The 19,323-nt window shown below is 39.6% G+C and overlaps 1 protein-coding gene and 1 long non-coding RNA gene across 2 annotated transcripts; one reads left to right on the forward strand and one right to left on the reverse strand.

Moving 5' to 3' along the window:
- Window positions 1–275: 275 nt before the first annotated feature.
- Window positions 276–1,436, forward strand: LOC136257014 (uncharacterized). Its single transcript, XM_066050103.1, has 3 exons — window positions 276–613; window positions 672–947; window positions 1,019–1,436. The coding sequence occupies exons 1-3, from the start codon at window positions 356–358 to the stop codon at window positions 1,250–1,252; spliced, it is 768 nt and encodes a 255-aa protein (XP_065906175.1). The 5' UTR covers window positions 276–355; the 3' UTR covers window positions 1,253–1,436.
- Window positions 1,437–9,751: 8,315 nt separating this feature from the next.
- Window positions 9,752–19,323, reverse strand: LOC136256853 (uncharacterized). The gene is made up of 3 exons (XR_010701677.1): window positions 19,213–19,323; window positions 9,936–10,114; window positions 9,752–9,887 (listed from the first exon to the last, which is right to left on the reverse strand). It is a non-coding gene; the product is annotated as an uncharacterized lncRNA (long non-coding RNA).

Here is a 19,323-nt window from a genome sequence, read left to right on the forward strand (position 1 = left end):
ACAGATGCGGAACATGCAGCTACATCACATCAATAAAGGAATGACTAATACCAACATGTGTATATACGTGTTTGATGGAATACAAGAGCGATAATAATTATATAGCTATACGCGGAAAACCGCCAAACAGGTAACGCGTGCATGTGGACTGCGGTATTGTCCCTTCTACGTATGTTAATACGTAGTTGTTGTATCGTGTTGTACAAGGTGCACCAGGTATAAATAGACTGGAAAATCAGCAGCAACACAACACAGCACAAGCTATAAAGATTACTACGTAGCTCAGTAGCTAGAGCTAACAATCAGTCTCTTAGACTAGTTAATTGACTTGCTGTTTGGGAGCGCCAACAAGACGATGTACTCCTTCACTCTACAACTTTTCACTGCAGCCTTTGTGGCTACTATCGTGTGGTCCTTACCAGTACATAGAAGGCAAGCCGACCCCATGCCTACCTCGAGTAGCTCAGGCTCGCTGTCGACAGCTCCTGCAACGTTTAAAGTATCTCAGGAAGCAGTTGATCAACTCACAGATCTTCAAGATGAATCCAATGGTTTGCTACATCTATGGAAAAAAGCGAGGAGTATTACAAACGAGACTTGGCTAACTGCAGAAGTACGTATGAATCTAATCTGTTATGCGCATGCGTAGACTATAATCATGTATTTTGTAGTATCAACGGTTAGAACGCAAAGTATGCAGAGGTCGCATCTTCAACAGCAATCCTGCAGATGATACGTGCAATGACCTTGATCGTTCCACTTTTAGCAGACAACATTTAACTGAATACTACAACGAATTTGTCATTCAGCTAAAATTGGCGGAATACAACTACAATGAGACCATCTCAATGGAGATCAAAGAGAATTACACGACAGCCGCGTTGGACAGTGAAAGAATTGTCATCAAAATATTAAACGAAAGCATCTTGCCAGCCCTTGAATTTATGGTAAGTTGCCGCATATGATGGCCATAATTTGTACAGCTGATTTATCTGACATCATTTTCTACATATCATAGTTACAGCTGGGCTCCACTGACGCAGATTGCTCTACCACAGAAACATTAGCTAACAAGATAATATTGCAGTATGCCAACTGTACAGCAGTCCAAACATCAAACATGTTCCTCGGCCAGACTGCACTCAGCTTGTATCAACAACTGAACTCTGCTCATGAGAAACACATTGACAACACTATTGAGCATGAAGTACAAGTACCGGACAGTACCAAGCAATGGTGTTTAGCCCTGTGAATCAGCTGCAGGAAGCACGAGTGTCAAGTGTGCATTCACTAACTTATTCATTCACATAATCCAGTAGTGCTAAACTAATTTAGTTATACGTAGCCAACCACTTTATTTATTGTAGTTACAATAATTATGTATCGTTGTACAATTCATTCCACTTTCAATAATTTATTTATGTAGCTAGCTCTGAGGTTCTTTATTGGTTACTGGGGATAAGGTATTACACAGGGAAGCATTACCATATAAGCCAATATATTTTGTTCTAGGCTGTGCTGGTGAAATGGATTCCATGCAGGAGATTCCTGCATGTAAATAAAAAGGTTGACTGTAAAGTTAAAAGACATGCGCAATTATTTTCATCTTATGCATCATGCATTCACACACACAAAAGCAAAAACCTTCGACTGCTGCTTGCACAGTCATGCATCAGGGGTGTACGGAGGGGGGTTTCCAGGCCGGGTTTCAGAAAATCCCTTTGGATTTTACACAGTACTTTGAAACATTAAAAAACTGAAACTTCAGGTTTCCAGAATCTGAAATCTGTCATGGAACAGGACACATTTTAAACTTTTATATAATTAAATAATAACTTCTCACATGATAGCAACACTTATAGCATTGTTCTGAATTATGATTTTGGTGAAAAGATCAAGATACTCTAATAGAGCAGTCAGGTGATATAAACTACTCTAATATAACAGTCACTTAGCTGTAGTGGAAACTCCTTTTCAAAATTCCTGTGTACACCCCTGTGCATGCATACTGAGTGAAGCAGCACCGGATAGCCACACTTATGGGCTACTCAGATGCTGTGAGTCAATGCAAGTAAATTAATCTGATAGTAACCCACAGTAGGCTGTACTATGTATCACAGTCAGCACCTGAAGTCCTATCACCCATTTTGTGAGAACACCAGGTCTCAGGCGGGTAGACTGGAGTAATGTGAATAAAGCGGAAGCAAAAGCAACAACAACTGCAGGGGCGGATCCAGGAGCTGGCAAGGGGAGGGGCACAAACAGGCTAAGTTGTAGGTGGTTGGAGAAAGCCAGTTAATTGTTAGTTGCTGCATTTTTGAAGCAGCAAAATAATCACCTCTTATATAGTAGTGTCTCACTATTGATTTTTGCCATTTTGGCCTTTGCAGATGGTTGTGAATTCTTAAAAACTGTTTTAAGGGCTCTGAATATGTTAAACAACAGCAACACGACAATTATTTATAGAGGCACTTAGTAAGCGAAGGTGCTGGGTGAATTATTTTTCACAGCTAGCTTGACTTTGGTTTTAGGCAAATTTGTAATAAAATGCGCATATTTTCATAAGTGATCTTGGCCTGACATAAAGTTGAGTATTTTAATCAGAAGTATGGCTGGCTCATCCACAAGGTAAGGAGGAGGGGGGCATTTGCCCCAAATGCCCCATCCTGGATCCACCATTGAACTGGGCATGATGAAGCATTGAACCTGGAATCTTGCAATTACCAGGCCAATACTACTTGGCTATAATATGCTGCACATGCCTCACATAACACATGCATGCTACACTCAGTCAGTCAGTCAGTCAGTCAGTCAGTCAGTCAGTCAGTCAGTCAGTCAGTCAGTCAGTCAGTCAGTCAGTCAGTCAGTCAGTCAGTCAGTCAGTCAGTCAGTCAGTCAATCAGTCAGTCAGTCAGTCAGTCAGTCACTCGCTCACTCACTCACTCAATCACAAACACCATATACTCACAGTCATGCATGACTAATCAGAATCGCCAAAAAACTTGACAGATGTCATTATTTATAGATCAAGACAAGGGACCATCCACACAATGATATAGAGAGACATCACATGTGTACCAATAAATACTAAAGTTCTAGTCTATATAACAGAACGATTGTTATTGAAGTATACGAGGTATGGAGTAAACACGGTACATATAGGTGTATAACTGCTGCAAGAAAAGCTTAATTATGATTATAATTAGCTATATAGCTATGTTTTAATTCTACTTTTCACAATGCATAGCTATTATTATGCTTATGAAAAGATTCAGATATAGTAACATCTTACTGGACTACTCGTCTCTATATCTATTGATCCTATTCTCACCCCCATTAAAGTTTTGCTGGCATTAAGTACATACATGTTATCTAGCATCTGCTTTTCTATTGTCTGATGAAATCAGCAACATTAGATTGGCTGATGATAAAATTTCGCTGTAGCTTATGTGTAGCATAAAGGTCATTTTGGGAAGGGAACCATCCCAGATTTGACCTTTAGTGACCTTTATACTCAATGATTATTTTATGCTCAATATTGTTTTAGTTTTTCCTCTGTTCTACTTATGTATGTAGATGATTAAAAATCCTACTAAATCAATGATTCGCTCTACAGACAATGATGCAGTCAGAAACTATTCTAAAGTTACAATTAGGGACCTGCAGAATAATTTTGGAAATAATAGGTGGCAAGAATAATTCCAGAATAATAAGATGCAGTATGTTTGCTATACATACTCTTGCAGAGACCTCTCAAACACTGCTAATATAAAACTAGAATAAAAGATCCATTTACTCTAATAGAACATTCAGCCACCCTTCTAAAATGTAACAACTGCTCTATTAGAGTAACATATGCTTGCTAGTAATTGCCTCTACAGTTGCTATATTCAAAGAAATATGAAGGATTAGGTGAGGAAAACTAATAGGGAGCTAATTATTCTGTGGATCCCTCATTTGTAAGAGCTAGCTAAAACTTCACTCACCTACACACAGAAGTAATTCAATTTTATTTAGTTTTAACTAAAAGATTACCACTGGTTATGGCAACTAAAATAAGTGAATCACAAGAGATTTGAGTGATTTTTGACAGTATGAATATGATTTCTTGCTACACAAGAACAGTAACAGCTGTATAGTAGTATCATGTGAAAAGGCATGCTGACTTACTAAGAGTAGTGTTAGTGGTGTGTACACTACATACTTCAGTTGAATTCTTAATAACAAACATGATTCACACTGACCATACAATATATACCACTGTACTTGAGCAATATACACACCTTAGCCTGTTAGGCTTTTACCTTTTGTGTGTCTTTTGGTAACTACATACAATATTGCCCATGTAGCTACTGATGTAACTTAATGTGTGACACAATAATTAATTGTATCCAGCTTTGTAGTGTTCCATTTTACTCAAATACTATAATATGATGTGCATCATTCTGTGTGCAGTCTCCAGTACAGGGGTGGTTTAAGGGGGAACCCCAGAAACCCCCTCTGAACTAGCGCACGCTCCTACGATTCGTCTGGGTGATAAAAATTGCAAAGAGTTATACATTTTATGGCTCTTTCTATTGGAAAAATTTCATACTTTTACGTTTGAAATCACCTTCACAGCATTGAAAAGCACGTAGTGATCTTTTTTTTTGGTCTTTGACTTGCAGCTAGGCTGAAGTTGCAATTCCAGAGAACCAGAAACCCCCTCTGAAATTTCTAGATCCGCCCCTGCAGTAGGTGACAACTATACAAGTTTGATATTGTCATTGTGTATATACCAAGACACTACAATATATAGCTTCATGTCTATAGTTTTTTTTGCTCCATTTTTCCTTTAGGATTTTCAAAAGCTTTGTTTAGAGTGCACAAAACCTGTATCTAGTGACTTCTAACAATACATTCTTATAGATTCATGACTGAATTGCATACATTTTCAATAGCTCATCATGTCCATGCATTACTGATTACTAACATGACCATTTGACAGTTATACTTCAGAAGGCTTTGTCTCCATTCATCATGCAGAAGGGGCGGATCTAGGATTTTTAGAAGGGGGTTTCCAGTGGAAGTAGGATTTAGATGTGGAGGTCTGAGGATGCAGCCAAGTGTGCATGCATGTACATTGAACTACAAAGAAAGTCAATCTGGGGAGGAGAACCACTTGGAGCCATAAATATTCTCTGGGAAACTGCAATACACTGCCATGAAGTGTCGTCCAAAATTTTCTTTAGCGCTGCTTTAGATACTAGTGGATCCTGGTGTATAAATATAGCGTTCCATAAGTTCTTTACACAGAAACAGTGTTACTGGACCAAAACACTAACTTCGAGAGTTTGTAATAATTGCAAATGTTCAAGCAATCAGTCCAATTTTGTTAATAGACACTGATACTCCACCTTGCTCTGTTTGCACGACCTGGCTGACTGAAGAGCATGTTCTGAATCCAATGAACAGGTCAACTCAAGTAAGGCGATTGAATTAATGGCAGTACACATGATTATGAATAACAAGGTCTGGATGATAAGGAGTCACTATCACAGCTGGTGGAATTGTGGCTGGAGGTGACTCACTGGCTTGTAGGTTTGGAAGGTCAGCAAAAACTTGAATAATGGTAGATTTTCAAAAATGTTGGGATGCCAAACACTGCAGCACCAAATTATTCTGGTAAGTGTATATATCTATTCTGTGACGGAGCCACTGGGCAACCATCCAAAACATGGGCAGTAGTGGGATGTGGGGAATCACTTAAGATACATCGTGCACTGCACTGGATGGTTTTAATTTTACAATTCTTGAAATTTAATAAAACTTACTGTCTGAAACCTACTTCTGAGAGTTTCTGATCTACTGATGCTCACTAGCATTTAATATGTCACGCTTTCACCAATAGTTGTGTAGTTAGCTATGATAGATTGGTCTACTGAATCTTTATGATTAGCTTCAAGTATTTAGTGCTAGTCATGATTAACTCTTTGCTTCTTCATAGCTACACCTGTACTTGGCATTTCTGCCTCATTATCACTATTGCCATCACCTTCTATATCCTCTTCTATTTGCTCTGTAGCCTTGGAAGGTTTACTACTACATCAGTAACAGGGGTGAGAACAGTACTCTAACTTAACAGAACAGTACTCTAGCTAAGTTGGGGGAGGGGGGTAAAAGTCATATGAGGTGGTTAACATTCAGGAAATATCTAAGAATCATTAACTACACTTTAGTGTGTAAATCACAATGTTAGGGCATATATGTCTCACAGGAAAATTTTGAAGGTTGAGATTAAATTTGAGGTGGTGCATGTGTACATGATTAGCTACAGTATTCCTCAATGACTGTCATTAAGTACTGTACAATAAATGAAAGGCCTTTGAACTACACACATAAATTTGTAAAAATACATCTCTAATTGCAGATAGGTTTTGGATAAATTCTAAAAACAAATAAATTGTGGAACTAGCATTAATGTTTCAACTGACTGTTCTATTAGAGTAGATGACTGTTCTACTAGTCTAAGAGTATCTTGACCTTATGCTCTCAGAATACTTGTGATCCTTGAGTTTTACTTCAAGGCAACCTAGCTGGTCTAGACACTATTTAATTAATTAATTAGTAATTATGTATGATTGTAATTGTACTATTGTTTCTTTTGTGCACTACACTCTTCTTGAGGTCTGCACAATACAACAAATAATAATAATAATAAAAGAATAATGAAAGTATCAGTTAGCAGATGAGCATTGGTTAGTATGATTTGTGCGTTATGTCCTATGGAGTTGTAGTTGTAGTCAGGGAAGAATCAGTGTAGCTAACTTAAGGACTGGATGGCTGTTCTGAAGTAAGCCCAGCCCAAAAGGGGTTCTGGAAACCCCAAAACCCCCCTAAAACTGCCTCTGAATGCAGTACAGTTTATTTCACCCATATGTCTAAATTTAGATTAATGCAATCAGAAGGCACAAGTAATAAAAGTTTGTAGTGCGTTCAATTGACCATTTTGATGTGAGTATATACACAATAGTTACTCAGCTCAAAATATCTAATATTTTGTGTTAACTAATCTAAACTAATGCTACTGGGTGTTCATATCATTCTCATTATTTCATATGCAGAATTTTGCTCAATTACTTTAATAGAACACACACTTGTTAACAAAATACTCTAATTGAATAGTCGATTTGGCATTTGACATTATTTTCTGTTCAACTCTCCACTATTTCTTCAGTTTGTCTCAACAGTTAATTTGTGATATGGTAGCACACTGAAATTATACTATATTTGTGAAGCTTGCTTTTTTGACCATGAAACTCACTACCACGACGAGTCGTGATCAGTTAATGACATTACTGGTATTGTTATAAATAGAAAGTCAATAAATGTCAAGCATAGTCATGCTTGCAAACACCAAAAGCCCTTGCTTTTCAATGAGTTACTAGACATGAAGCAAGTATACCATAGAATTATCCTATATCACTATAAACAATGAAGTGTGCCAGACACACTTACAGTGTACTGACACATCAAAAATGTTGCAATATACACACATTTGCACATACTGTGTATATTGCAAAATTTTTGGTGTGTCAGACACACTTTATTTAGTGTACAAGGTATGTGCATATTATAACTCTTGGTTATACTGTAATATACATATATATAGGCTTTTAATTTTGTGGATTGGCAGCTGTCTGTGTATTTTGATAACTTTATCCTTCATTTAATAACTAGGATATTGTGTCTGACCACTCCATTATGGTCAGACATTGAGGTAAATGTCACAAAATATGTGACCATCTCCACGAAAATCAGTCTACTAGCTTTTCCAATCACAAATCACTTGATTATGACCTTGAAGGTACATCAGATAAAAGCAGCTACATATTAATGTGATAGGTGGGAATTATTACATTAGCATGTTTGGAATTCTAGTGGGTTGAAGCAATCATAAAGAACACCTGCCGCCATTTTGTTAAAAGGATCAAAATACTCTAATAAATTGCCTATCAAGATTGCAATAAACATTCTACCCTAATAAAGCAGCCAGGTAACATAATTATTACAGCAATCAGCTACAAGAATAGAACGCTTAAGCATTGATGCATGTAAATGGCCCATATAATTAAATGCATAATTTTAGGCCAATGTATATATAGTTGAACCAAGAGATAAAATATACATAGTGAAAAACTGCCAATCGGCAAAATCTCTCCCCCTCAAAATCAAGACACACGGTAGTGTGTCGTGCGGCCCAAGAAGCCGGCGCGCCACCCGCGAGTATATCAACAGGAAGAAAGAAAACGCAATTTTCACACCTATGTAGCTCTGTGATCCGTAATCCGATTGGAACCAAATTTGCTAGAGAAGTGCCGGCCAGTTAGAGGAGCCTACACACCAATTTGAAGACAATCGCTTCAGCCATTTCCGAGATACGAGCGAACAAAATTTCGTTTTAATTTCTTCGTTTTTATCTTCTTCATTTCGCACACTTCGCAAAATCCGCCATAAAACACGAATTCGTGCTCGGATCGAGCTGAAATTTGGCACACTTAAAGGGCTCATTAAGGCGGATCTCCCTACCAACTTTGGTAGAAATCCAATGAACATTCACGGAGTTATGACCAATTATTTGCGTAAAATAAGGTCGAAGGTCTGTCACGCCTACAGGGTAAACCCCTTGGAGGAATCAGTTGATAATTGATATGTAGATGGAGCAACCATCGTAGAAGTGCTTTTGTGGTTTGAAAGGAATCGGGATAAAGACCATGGAGATATGGCACAAAACCCAACCTGTGTCAAAATTACGCAATCAATTTTTATGAATAAAAAAACTATTAGTTTTCGTGTCTACCAGGCAAACCGCTTAGAGCAACGAGCTGAAAATCAGTATGTAGCTGGAATAATCATCATAGAAAGTCCTTGCAGTAGTACAGAAGAATCGGATTGCAAACTACTGAGTTATGATTCGAAAGGCAACTACGTGTAGCAAATGCAAGATCGAGATACTCTAATAGAACAGTCACCCTAATAAAGCATTCAGCTGCGTTTATAATTTACTCAATATATTACATTGCAAGTTATTCTGTAGAGAAATCAGCTACAAACAAGTCACCCTGTAGTCAGATCAGCTAGAAGAAGGTACCTAATAGAGAGTTCAGCTACAAAGAAACCATCATGTAGAGAGTTCAGCTGCAAATAAGTCACCCTTTAGAGAGTTCAGCTAGAAACAAGTCATCCTGTAGAGAGATCAGCTATAAGGATCACCTTGTAGAGAGTTCAGCTACAAAGAACCACCCTGCAGATAGTTCAGCTACAAATAAGTCATCCTGTAGAGAGATCAGCTAGAAGAAGTTACCTTGTAGAGAATTCAGCTACAAAGAAACCATCATGTAGAGAATTCAGCTGCAAACAAATCACCCTGTAGAGAGGTCAGCTACGAACTGTAGAGAGGTCAGCTACAAACAGATCACCCTGTAGAGAGTTCAGATACAAACAATTCACCCTGTAGAGAGATCAGCTAGAAGAATACTGTACCTTGTAGAAAGTTCAGCTACAAACAGCTACATGTAGAGAGTTCAGCTGCAAACAAATCACTCTGTAGAGAGTTCAGCTATGAAAAGATCACCCTGTAGAGAGTTCAGCTAGAAGTCACCTTTTACAGAGTTCAGCTACAAAGAAACCACCATGTAGAGAGTTCAGCTGCAAACAAATCACCCTGTAGAGATTCAGCTACAAACCAATCGCCCTGTAGAGAGACCAGCTAGAAACAAGTCACCCTGTAGACAGATCAGCTAGAAGAAGTTACCTTGTAGAGAGTTCAGCTGCAAACAAATCACCCTGTAGAGAGTTCAACTACAAACAGATAACCCTGCAGAGAGTTCAGCTAGAGTCAAGTCACCCTGCAGAAAGAATCTTGTAAAGAGTTCATCTACGTACAAGCAAATCACCCTGTAGAGAGTTCAGCTACATTTCAAGTCACACAGTAGAGAGATCAACTGCAAATTATCCTGTAGGGATTAATTGACATGTAATAAATATAATTATACATTATACATATAATTTGTACATTTACTGATAAAATCAGAATGAGTTAAAGTATAAAATCTGCTTCATCTTTTTCTTTTTCCTGTGGTAGAGAAAAAAATATAGGTTAAAAACCCCTATGGCCAGCTTTGGGGTATACAAATACAAAAAGAAGTGAAATATAATCAAAAACAGCCAAGCTGTAAAAAAAGGAGTGCAGCCCTTGAAAAGGCTATGGTGAAAAAAGATGTGAAATCCAAGGTGGCAGCCAAGAAATGGCTGTGATGGTAGGTTAATGGTAAAAATTTTAATAACGACAATTCAGGTGAATTTTGTGCGAAGACCAAGCGGCACCAAATTCACCTGAATTGTCATTATTAAAATTTTTACCATTAACCTACCATCACAGCCATTTCTTGGCTGCCACCTTGGATTTCACTTTTTTTCACCATAGCCTTTTCAAGGGCCGCACTCCTTTTTTTACAGCTTGGCTGTTTTTGATTAGATATGGTATATCAGGAATTTTTTTGCTTCATGATACACTACTGTTAGGCTAACTAAGGCCCCTATTCGGTGATTATATAGTTTCTCATCCAGCCTTTCTAATTATTATGATGCAGGCGGGAGGGTATTACCATTCAAGGGCATTTTTTTTTTTTTTTTTTAAAGAAAGAAGAACCGGCCCAAGTTGGCACTCCCATCCACCACACTCTACTCTACGCTAAGATGTTCTATAAAAAAAAAAAAAAAAAAAATCACGTGACGCAAGTTGTGGCTAGGGTCTTCCTCCTTGAGTGATAGACCCGGGATCTGCGTTCTTCGTGATTTGAGCATTCTCCTGACGTTGTTTAACGTGAACCTTTGACACGGAGTCGTACTATGGTCGCCCTTCATCCCCATCGTCATGGCGAAGCGTAACTTATCATCTGCTGGTGGTTCTACCCCTCCTACCGAGAAGGATAAACCCAGTGAGGTGTGTGTTTCATGTAAAAAACAGATTTCAGAAAATAGTCATAGTTTATTTTGTGAATGTTGTTCCGAATGGGAGCATCGTAACTGCTCCGGTGTATCCTCGGAAGTTTATGACTTACTCAGTAACGACTCCTGCCCCAATATCATGTTTTTCTGTAGTCTCTGTCGGCCAAAGGTCACCCTTGCTTTGAAGTTTTTTAATGGGGTCCAGGACAAACATGCTCAACTGGAAGCAAGGCTGGCACAACTTGAAAAGAAACTAGCACAACCCAATGACGATAATAGTGCCAGTGTTACACCTGGTAAACTTGTTGAAGTTATCAATGACTCCCCACTTCATGGTACCAACAAACAACTGCCAACACATCCCCAAGGCGCAATCATTCCTCCCAAGCCTCCACAGATGGTTTCTGATAGGAAATTTAATGTAGTGATATATGGAATCAAGGAATCTCCTCCCAACACACCTAAAGCAACTCGTCTAAATTGTGACCTGGAAAATCTGCACCATACCTTGTCCAATATGGACAGCTCACTTAACACATCGTGTATCCAAGACTTTCACAGACTTGGAAAATTCAATGCTACCAATTCCAAACCTCGTCCCTTATTGGTCAAGTTCCTGAGAGCCTTTGATGCCACACTGGTCTTGTCTAAACGAGGCTCTCCACCATCCTCGATTCTCGTCAAACCTGATTTGACACGAGAAGAAAGAGCTATTGATTCTGCCTTCTTAAAGACTAGATGGAACTTAATTCAGAGTGGCACAGATAAGAAGTACATCAGGCTAAGAGGCACCAATATATACATCAACAAACAACTTTATGCCAGATTGGACAAATCTAAAGATGGTTCATTTGTGGTTAATATCATCGATACCAATCTGCCCACCCCTTCCTACTCACAGGATACCACACACAGTAATTCCACCTCCATACCCACACATACCCAACACTCAACGACTTCTAATTCCAATAACCCCGAGCCCATGATCACTGCAGCTTCATCTGCATCCAACAATAACCAATGACTAGCTTCTGTATTTTACATCAACGCTAGAAGTATTGTAAATAAACTTGACAAATTTCAATCATTGATTTATGCAAATTCGTATGATATTATTGGAGTGTCCGAATCCTGGCTGACCAGCGAGATATACAGCAATGAAATTCTTCCACATGGCTATTCAGTGTACCATAACGATAGACCATCACTGGGAGGTGGTGTGATGCTTGCTATCCATAACAGTATTCCGTGTCAACTATTGGCATCCCCTGTAGATATCGAAATCATTTGTGTTAAATTGAACCTGCAACATCCAATTACCTGCTGTGTGATCTACATCCCCCCTAACTCATCATCCTCTTATTATGACTCCCTATTTAGTACTCTTGCTGACATCTGTCACAACCCATCAGATATCGACAATGTCCACTTCCTCTTCCTCGGAGACTTCAATTTCACCGATATAGAATGGAATACCTTAACAGGTCAATCTCACGTATCTCAACAATTTTGTGATTTAGTTTTTGACAACGGTCTTGATCAACTCATAAACCTTCCAACACATATCAAAGGCAACACCCTGGATTTGCTTTTAACCAACATGGATGATAGTATCGATTCTATAAAGGTTCATTCCGTCCCTTTACTTTTCCCGTCTGATCATTATAACATAACTTTCAACTTGTCGTTTAGTAAACCACCTGTCAAACAAGTTACCTATTATTCTTACAATTACTCTAAAGGAGACTACCAAGGACTCTATGAACATTTGTCATATCACAACTTGAGTAGCTGTTTTCTGTCACACGATGTTGAATTCATTTGGGAAACATTAGAGCTGATTATATCCAATGCTATGAGACTATTAATTCCTTTTACCAAATTTCACTGTAATAACCAACCCTGGTTCACTGCCAATATTAGACATCACATCAAGTGCCTGCGCACTCTTTGCCGCAGGTATAAGCAACATCCTACTAGACATCTCGAAGAGAAGATCAAATTATCTCAAGAGTCACTCCAAGAGGAAATTGCTAACAGTAAAACTAACTATGAGACATGCCTCATCAGAGAGTTTGCATCTCACCGCAACAACAACATTTTCAAGTATATCAGGAACCTTACCCAATCCAAGAACTTTCCTTCTGTTTTACAGTTTGACAATGAAATCACCGAATCTGACACTGATTCTGCTAACATGTTCAATCGCTACTTTCATTCAGTTTTCTCAGACTCATCTGATCTATCCAATGTTGATAACCGTTTAGAGCCTACTGATCACATTGATTTTATTTCAATCACAATAGAAGAAGTATATGACGCCCTTGTATCTTTGGACCCTACCAAAGCACCAGGCATTGACCTTATTTCTCCAAAAATTCTTCAGACATGTGCTCCAATTTTGTGCCAGCCGTTGCACCATCTTTTTTCTATGTCTCTCCAATATGCATACATCCCCTCGAGTTGGAAGATCCATAAGATTGTACCTATCTTCAAGGCTGGTGATAAAACTTCGGTAAAGAACTACAGACCCATCTCATTGCTTTCCAGCACATCAAAGGTACTTGAGCGATTAGTGTATAATAAAATAGTAAATCATCTGGTAACTCAAATTAATCCCTGCCAGTTTGGCTTTATAAAAGGAGCTTCCACCTTACAACAGCTTTTAACATTCTTTGACTTCTTGACCAACAGCCCAACGCAAATTGATACTATATACCTGGATATACGTAAAGCCTTCGACACTGTTTCACATGGTATCCTACTAAATCACCTCTGGTCTTTTGGCATTACTGGTATCCTATGGTCGTGGTTTAAATGCTACATCACTGACCGAGTACAGCAGGTATCTATCAACAATACCTTATCTGACAGTGTACTACCAGTTATATCTGGTGTCCCCCAGGGAAGTATTTTAGGTCCCCTGTTATTTCTAGTTTATATGAACAATATCTCTTCCAGTATAGAAGTTAGTCAAGTATTGAAGTTTGCTGATGACATGAAATGTTTTATGACCATCTCGTGTGATGAGGACCGCATCAAGCTCCAGCAAGATGTTGACTCTATTATTCACCAAACATTCCTTTCCAATCTAACTATCAACTTTACCAAGTGTGTACATGTTCCCTTCAAATCAACGTCCAATACCAGATACCTTATTTCCAGCACAGAAATCAATTGTCAGGAGACTCAAAAAGACCTGGGAGTGATTGTCTCCAGTGACCTGAAGTGGTCAAATCACTACAATTCTATAATATCTAAAGCATATAAATCGTTGGCTCTGATACGACGTACTTTTTGTTCCAATCACTACCCATCAGTCAAGCTACATCTGTATATTACTTTAGTTCGTCCTCATCTTACCTATTGCTCTCAGTTATGGCGACCGTACCTAATCAAGGACATCTTATGTTTTGAGCGTATTCAACGTCGAGCAACCAAACACATCTTGAATAATTATAATATCAGCTACAAATCCAGGTTATTAGAACTTCATCTTCTACCATTCATGTATATCCTCGAGATTCAGGATGTTTTGTTTGCGATTAAGTCACTTAAGTCACCCACAAGAAACTTTGACATTAATAGGTACATTACATTTACTCAGGGTCACACCAGATCCTCTACACATAATAAACTCAAACATCGTCTCCATAGTACAAACTTAAATAGAAACTCTTATTTCCATCGCCTTCCTCGTTTGTGGAATGCTCTTCCTGTAATCAATACCAATTTATCAATTGCAACCATCAAGGCTAAACTAAAGAAATTTATGTGGAATCATTTTGTAACTCATTTTGACGATGACAATCACTGTACCTACCATTATCTATGTCCGTGCAGCAAATGTCACGATCTCTCGCCACCATCAAACTTTCAAACACTATAGCTAAGTTATAATTAGTTAAAGTAATTATAATGTATGTATAACTTGTGTTTTAGGCTGCAAGCACCAGTTGCTTGCAGACCTTTGGCATACTTGCCATAAAGTAATAATAAATAAATAAAATGGGTTTAGCCTATTCCTACACCTACAGAGCTACTGAAACAGAACCTACAGAACACAGAATAGAAAAAAAAAGGAAATGGGGCTTAAACGGCCCCAAGACGCCCCTCCCCCAGTGCAAGGTCAACTGATGGTGGAACATGACCCTTAAAGGGATGACCAGAGGAGGAGCGAGAACCCCTTATGCACATGATGGCAGAGTACAATAAAGAGAAGCCAAGACGGCAGCGAAGCCAGCTCATCACCCTACAGTAGGGTGATTTCCACTTACAAGATAGGAGGAAGGCCAGACGCTTGTAAGCCACAGTGGTGGAGGCACCCATGCCTCCAGAAGTTGAAAAAAACAAGAGGACTAAAATTACCATGTTCCACCTCTCGCACTCTCTCCTCATACTGACGGCGCTTTGAAGTTTCATGCTGGCGATAGGGATTACAACGGTTTGAAGGGGCATAAGGGTTAAATATTCTAACATCAAAAAAAGTAGGTTCAAACCGAGAACCCCAGAATCCAGAAGCCTTGATGTCCAAGCGAGCACCGACATCTTGGTTAGCTGTACGTAGGGAGAGAGATTCACCACTCAAGGGCTGAAGGGGAGGCTCAGTAGATACATCATGACAAACCTCTGACATTAATTCTGCAGTCAAATCTCGGATGTCATTGTGGCGGATGGTAGGGAAGGCTCCGTTCGGACAGCTGAGAGCATGTTCAATGTTGTTGGATCTGCCACAGACACAGCTGACAGGAAGATTCTTAGGAGACCAACCATAACGGAGAGCTAACGCATCACAAAAGCCACCTTTGTGGAGAGCAAATCCATGACATTCCAAAGGCAAAGTGGAAAGCCACCCTTCTCACCAGCAAGTTTCAGGGACAGTTGGAGATTGTTGGACAAAGTCGAGAAAAACTCTGAAAATCTTTGAGAGATTCTGACATTTGATGGATAGAGCTTCTTGTTTAAGAGCATGCTGTTGTTGTAGGATGGAGGAATCAAAGCAAGAAAGCTGATTCAGGATGGCAGATGCTAGGGGGGATGTAACAGATGTGGAAAACTGATAGTTGTCTTGGGAAGATTTACAAGGGTCAAATACACCAAGGCCCCCTTGACGGATTGGCAAAGCAAACATAGCCCGTTCAGAGTCATTAGGGGCATGGAGACATAACTTTGGCAGAAAGTGCAGACGAATAGCCTCCTCAAGGGGAGCGAGTTGAGAGGACAAATCACACACAGTCCTAGTTAAAAAGGTCCAACAAGATAACAGGCCGTGAATCATAGCGGAATATGCAGCATGTGGCTGACTGGAGGCAAAATTGGAAAGCTGAATAACGTCATTCCGCCATTGACATACCCTTTCCTGAAGAAAGATGGATTTAAATTCAGGGGAACCAAGAGGAGCTCCCAAGTAGGGACGACCTTCAGTTGTAATGCGCAGGGAAGTACCAGCAAATAAAGTGCAGGCAGTGTCATAGTAATCTTCTTTAACGACCAACCAGGACTTGGAAGGATTCATGTAATACCCATAACCAGGACCCAAACCAGACAACTGTTTCCACCAGACCAGCAGGTCAGCAAGAGACCCGGCAGCAGCAGCATCATCTGCAAACCATACTTGAGTGGCCAAGCCATCCAACTTTTGTATAAGAGGAACAGTAGAGAGCGCATACATGGCCATAGCCAAGGGATCACCCTGAGTGGTCCCCTCTTCAGAGAGTAGACATTCACCATCAATAAATAACAGCAAGTGGAGGGCAGATAAAGTGTAAATTGTGTAAAGAAACATGCCGATTTAAGGAATTAAAAGCGTTGGAGGCATCGGCCAAAAGCACAGCCTGGGTGTTAGAAGAATGGAAAAGGCTTTGCATAGCATGGACTGCAGCTTCACAGCCAGCCTCTTGACCAGCACAAAGTTGGAGGTTGCCTGCAGCCTCCAAAATGTCAGTCTTCACCATAAAAAGAATAGCTTTGGATATAATCCGACGACTCGTCTCACCTATACCGATGGGACGAACGCCTGGATTCTTGTCAAGGGCAATAAGGCGGCAAGCCAAGAGGGGTGAAAGGCCATGAGGATTTACGTAAGTGGATGCCATCCGTCTAGCAACAGAGGCAAGGGAATCACACAAATCAGCAGATGCAGACTGGAAGGAAGTACACATACGCCGCCAATCAGTAGCATCAATACCAGAGAGAGGCGTAGGCAGGGGGGGAAGCAGAATTTTTTAAAATTAAAAAATCACACCAAATCTTACAGCCCTGAAGCTCTCCGGTAGTTACTTTCCAACTGGCGCTCCTCTGTACTACTCTTGAGGGTCACATCACATTAATGCTGAACCCTGCAAATCATATCTATTGCATCACGTGATCAATTGCGCACGTGATGAATGTCGCGGGTGAAATGGCGAAGGACTGTTCAGTGGTTGGTTGAGACATATTACAAGCTTAAGGCAGCAGCTGCTAAACTTGAGTGGTCGTGTTATACAGGTGTCAGGTTAGCACGAACTGTGAATTGTTGATGTATATATACCTGATGAATTGTTTGTTTATTTATTACATGTTGTGGTCACGTGATGTCTCGAACATATTGGAGTACAAGCCAAGTCTGAAGTTGACTATCAACAGGAGGACCGGCCGAGAATAATGTATATAGCTGGAAAGAAGTATTGCCAACTAAGGGACTCAAGTGTTAAGGGCTTCCGTGTGCTAGGAAATTGAAGTTGGCTGTCAGTATGCTGTCTGGAAGTGAAGATTAGTTAGTTTTACGATAGGTTTATAGTTTCTATAAGCTGCATAAACAGCAGTGTGTAGGTTTTAGCTAGTTAGATGCACAAACACCTTTTAATGTTACTACCTAAGGGCACATTTTGTGTATGCATTTTCGTTCAAACATGGTCTAGGGGAAGCACCCAGGCCTTCCCCTTAAGACATTCTGGCCACTTCAAATCCGAACCCCCTTCAAAATAACCCTGGCTACGCCCCTGCGGGCATTATGCCGTTATTGTATAAGATTAACACACTGATGTACAGACCTTGTCCAAATTGTCTCTTTCTTACCACAAACATTTCCTTCACCAGCTGATTCTACTTTTCGTGATCGCTAACTGTTTTTCGACAGTCTGGAAAGCCTGCGTTGATGAAGTCGATAGAGCACGATTGCAACTGGCATTGCAGCAATTTGATAAGGAAAACAGTTCTCCTGGTGATATATAGCGAATTGTAGCGTTCATCAACAAAAATTATAAGTTTGGTATCACGTGTTCTTCTGAGCATGCGCGGGTAAATAATGGCTTACCATGCGGTAGCTTAAGAAGGATGCGGGCGGTGGATGGGAAACTAATAATCTCCAAATAGGGGCCAAATGGAGGAGAGTCTGCTCCATAGTCCGTCATGGTCATCTCAGATTACCATGAAAATAAAAACTGTTAGGCCAATGAACCATGATTAGCAGTTTCGCGTCATCTCCCGCATACTTTTTGATACATCCGCATGGAATATTTCATCATTGGTATTTCAGATCGAAATACTCTAATAAAGCAGTCACTTTTACTCTAATAGAGCAATCAGCTACACTCTAATGGAAAAATCGCTTGATATCGATTAGTAACGTACTTTAACTAGCTATTTCATGCAAGAGTAATCAATGTAGATCTCACTGTTTTTTGGCAGAAATCTTCATGTTTGGATGCATGTGTGTTGTGCTTTTGGAAAATAATGAATTCGCATCAAATTTTCAAAAATCTGAGCGAGAAACTGCTAATCAAGTTTCATTGGCCTTATACCGGTGTTTATTATGTAAAATGTTCAGTATTCATAAGTATCCAAATAGTACTGCTACTTATTATATGTAGTAATGGAGTAGTGAGTAGTACTAACACAGGTATGAAGAGTAAACCAAGGACCGAGGTTTTGATAGCAGAATTTAAAACTACGAAAATAAAAGTCAATATATTATTAATGTAGTAACTTCCTAGTTATTTGTTGAATGGTAGTTTAATGGAGATTTTATCCTTACCACTTGATGAGAGAGGTAATTACATATAAACAGTGGCGTAGCCAAACCCGGGCAAGCCAGGGCATTGCCCGGGCATCAGACTTCTTTGCCCCACCATCAGCTCCTAGAGTAATTATAAAGACGTGGGCTGGATAGCTCGAGATTTTGCTAAAGTTACTTAACTAATCACTGTACAAGAATAAGTATAGCACAACTTATACAACACTCACCGTGCCATTTTCGTCGATGGTTTCCTTCTTTTTGGCTAAACAGAGATGGGGTTATCCAAGGGATTTTCCCTACGAGTAACTTGATTGTGCACAAATAGAGGAGGCAATAAA

The sequence above is a fragment of the Dysidea avara genome, chromosome 5 (assembly GCF_963678975.1).
Source record: "Dysidea avara chromosome 5, odDysAvar1.4, whole genome shotgun sequence".
In the NCBI taxonomy this organism is placed as follows: domain Eukaryota; kingdom Metazoa; phylum Porifera; class Demospongiae; order Dictyoceratida; family Dysideidae; genus Dysidea; species Dysidea avara.

Bases quoted from the DNA above. Each gene is read 5' to 3' on its own strand.
- LOC136257014 (XM_066050103.1), top strand. From the start codon at position 356: ATGTACTCCTTCACTCTACAACTTTTCACTGCAGCCTTTGTGGCTACT. The intron at 614-671 runs GTACGTATGAAT...TGTATTTTGTAG, and splicing joins AGACTTGGCTAACTGCAGAA to TATCAACGGTTAGAACGCAA. The intron at 948-1,018 runs GTAAGTTGCCGC...TACATATCATAG, and splicing joins TGCCAGCCCTTGAATTTATG to TTACAGCTGGGCTCCACTGA.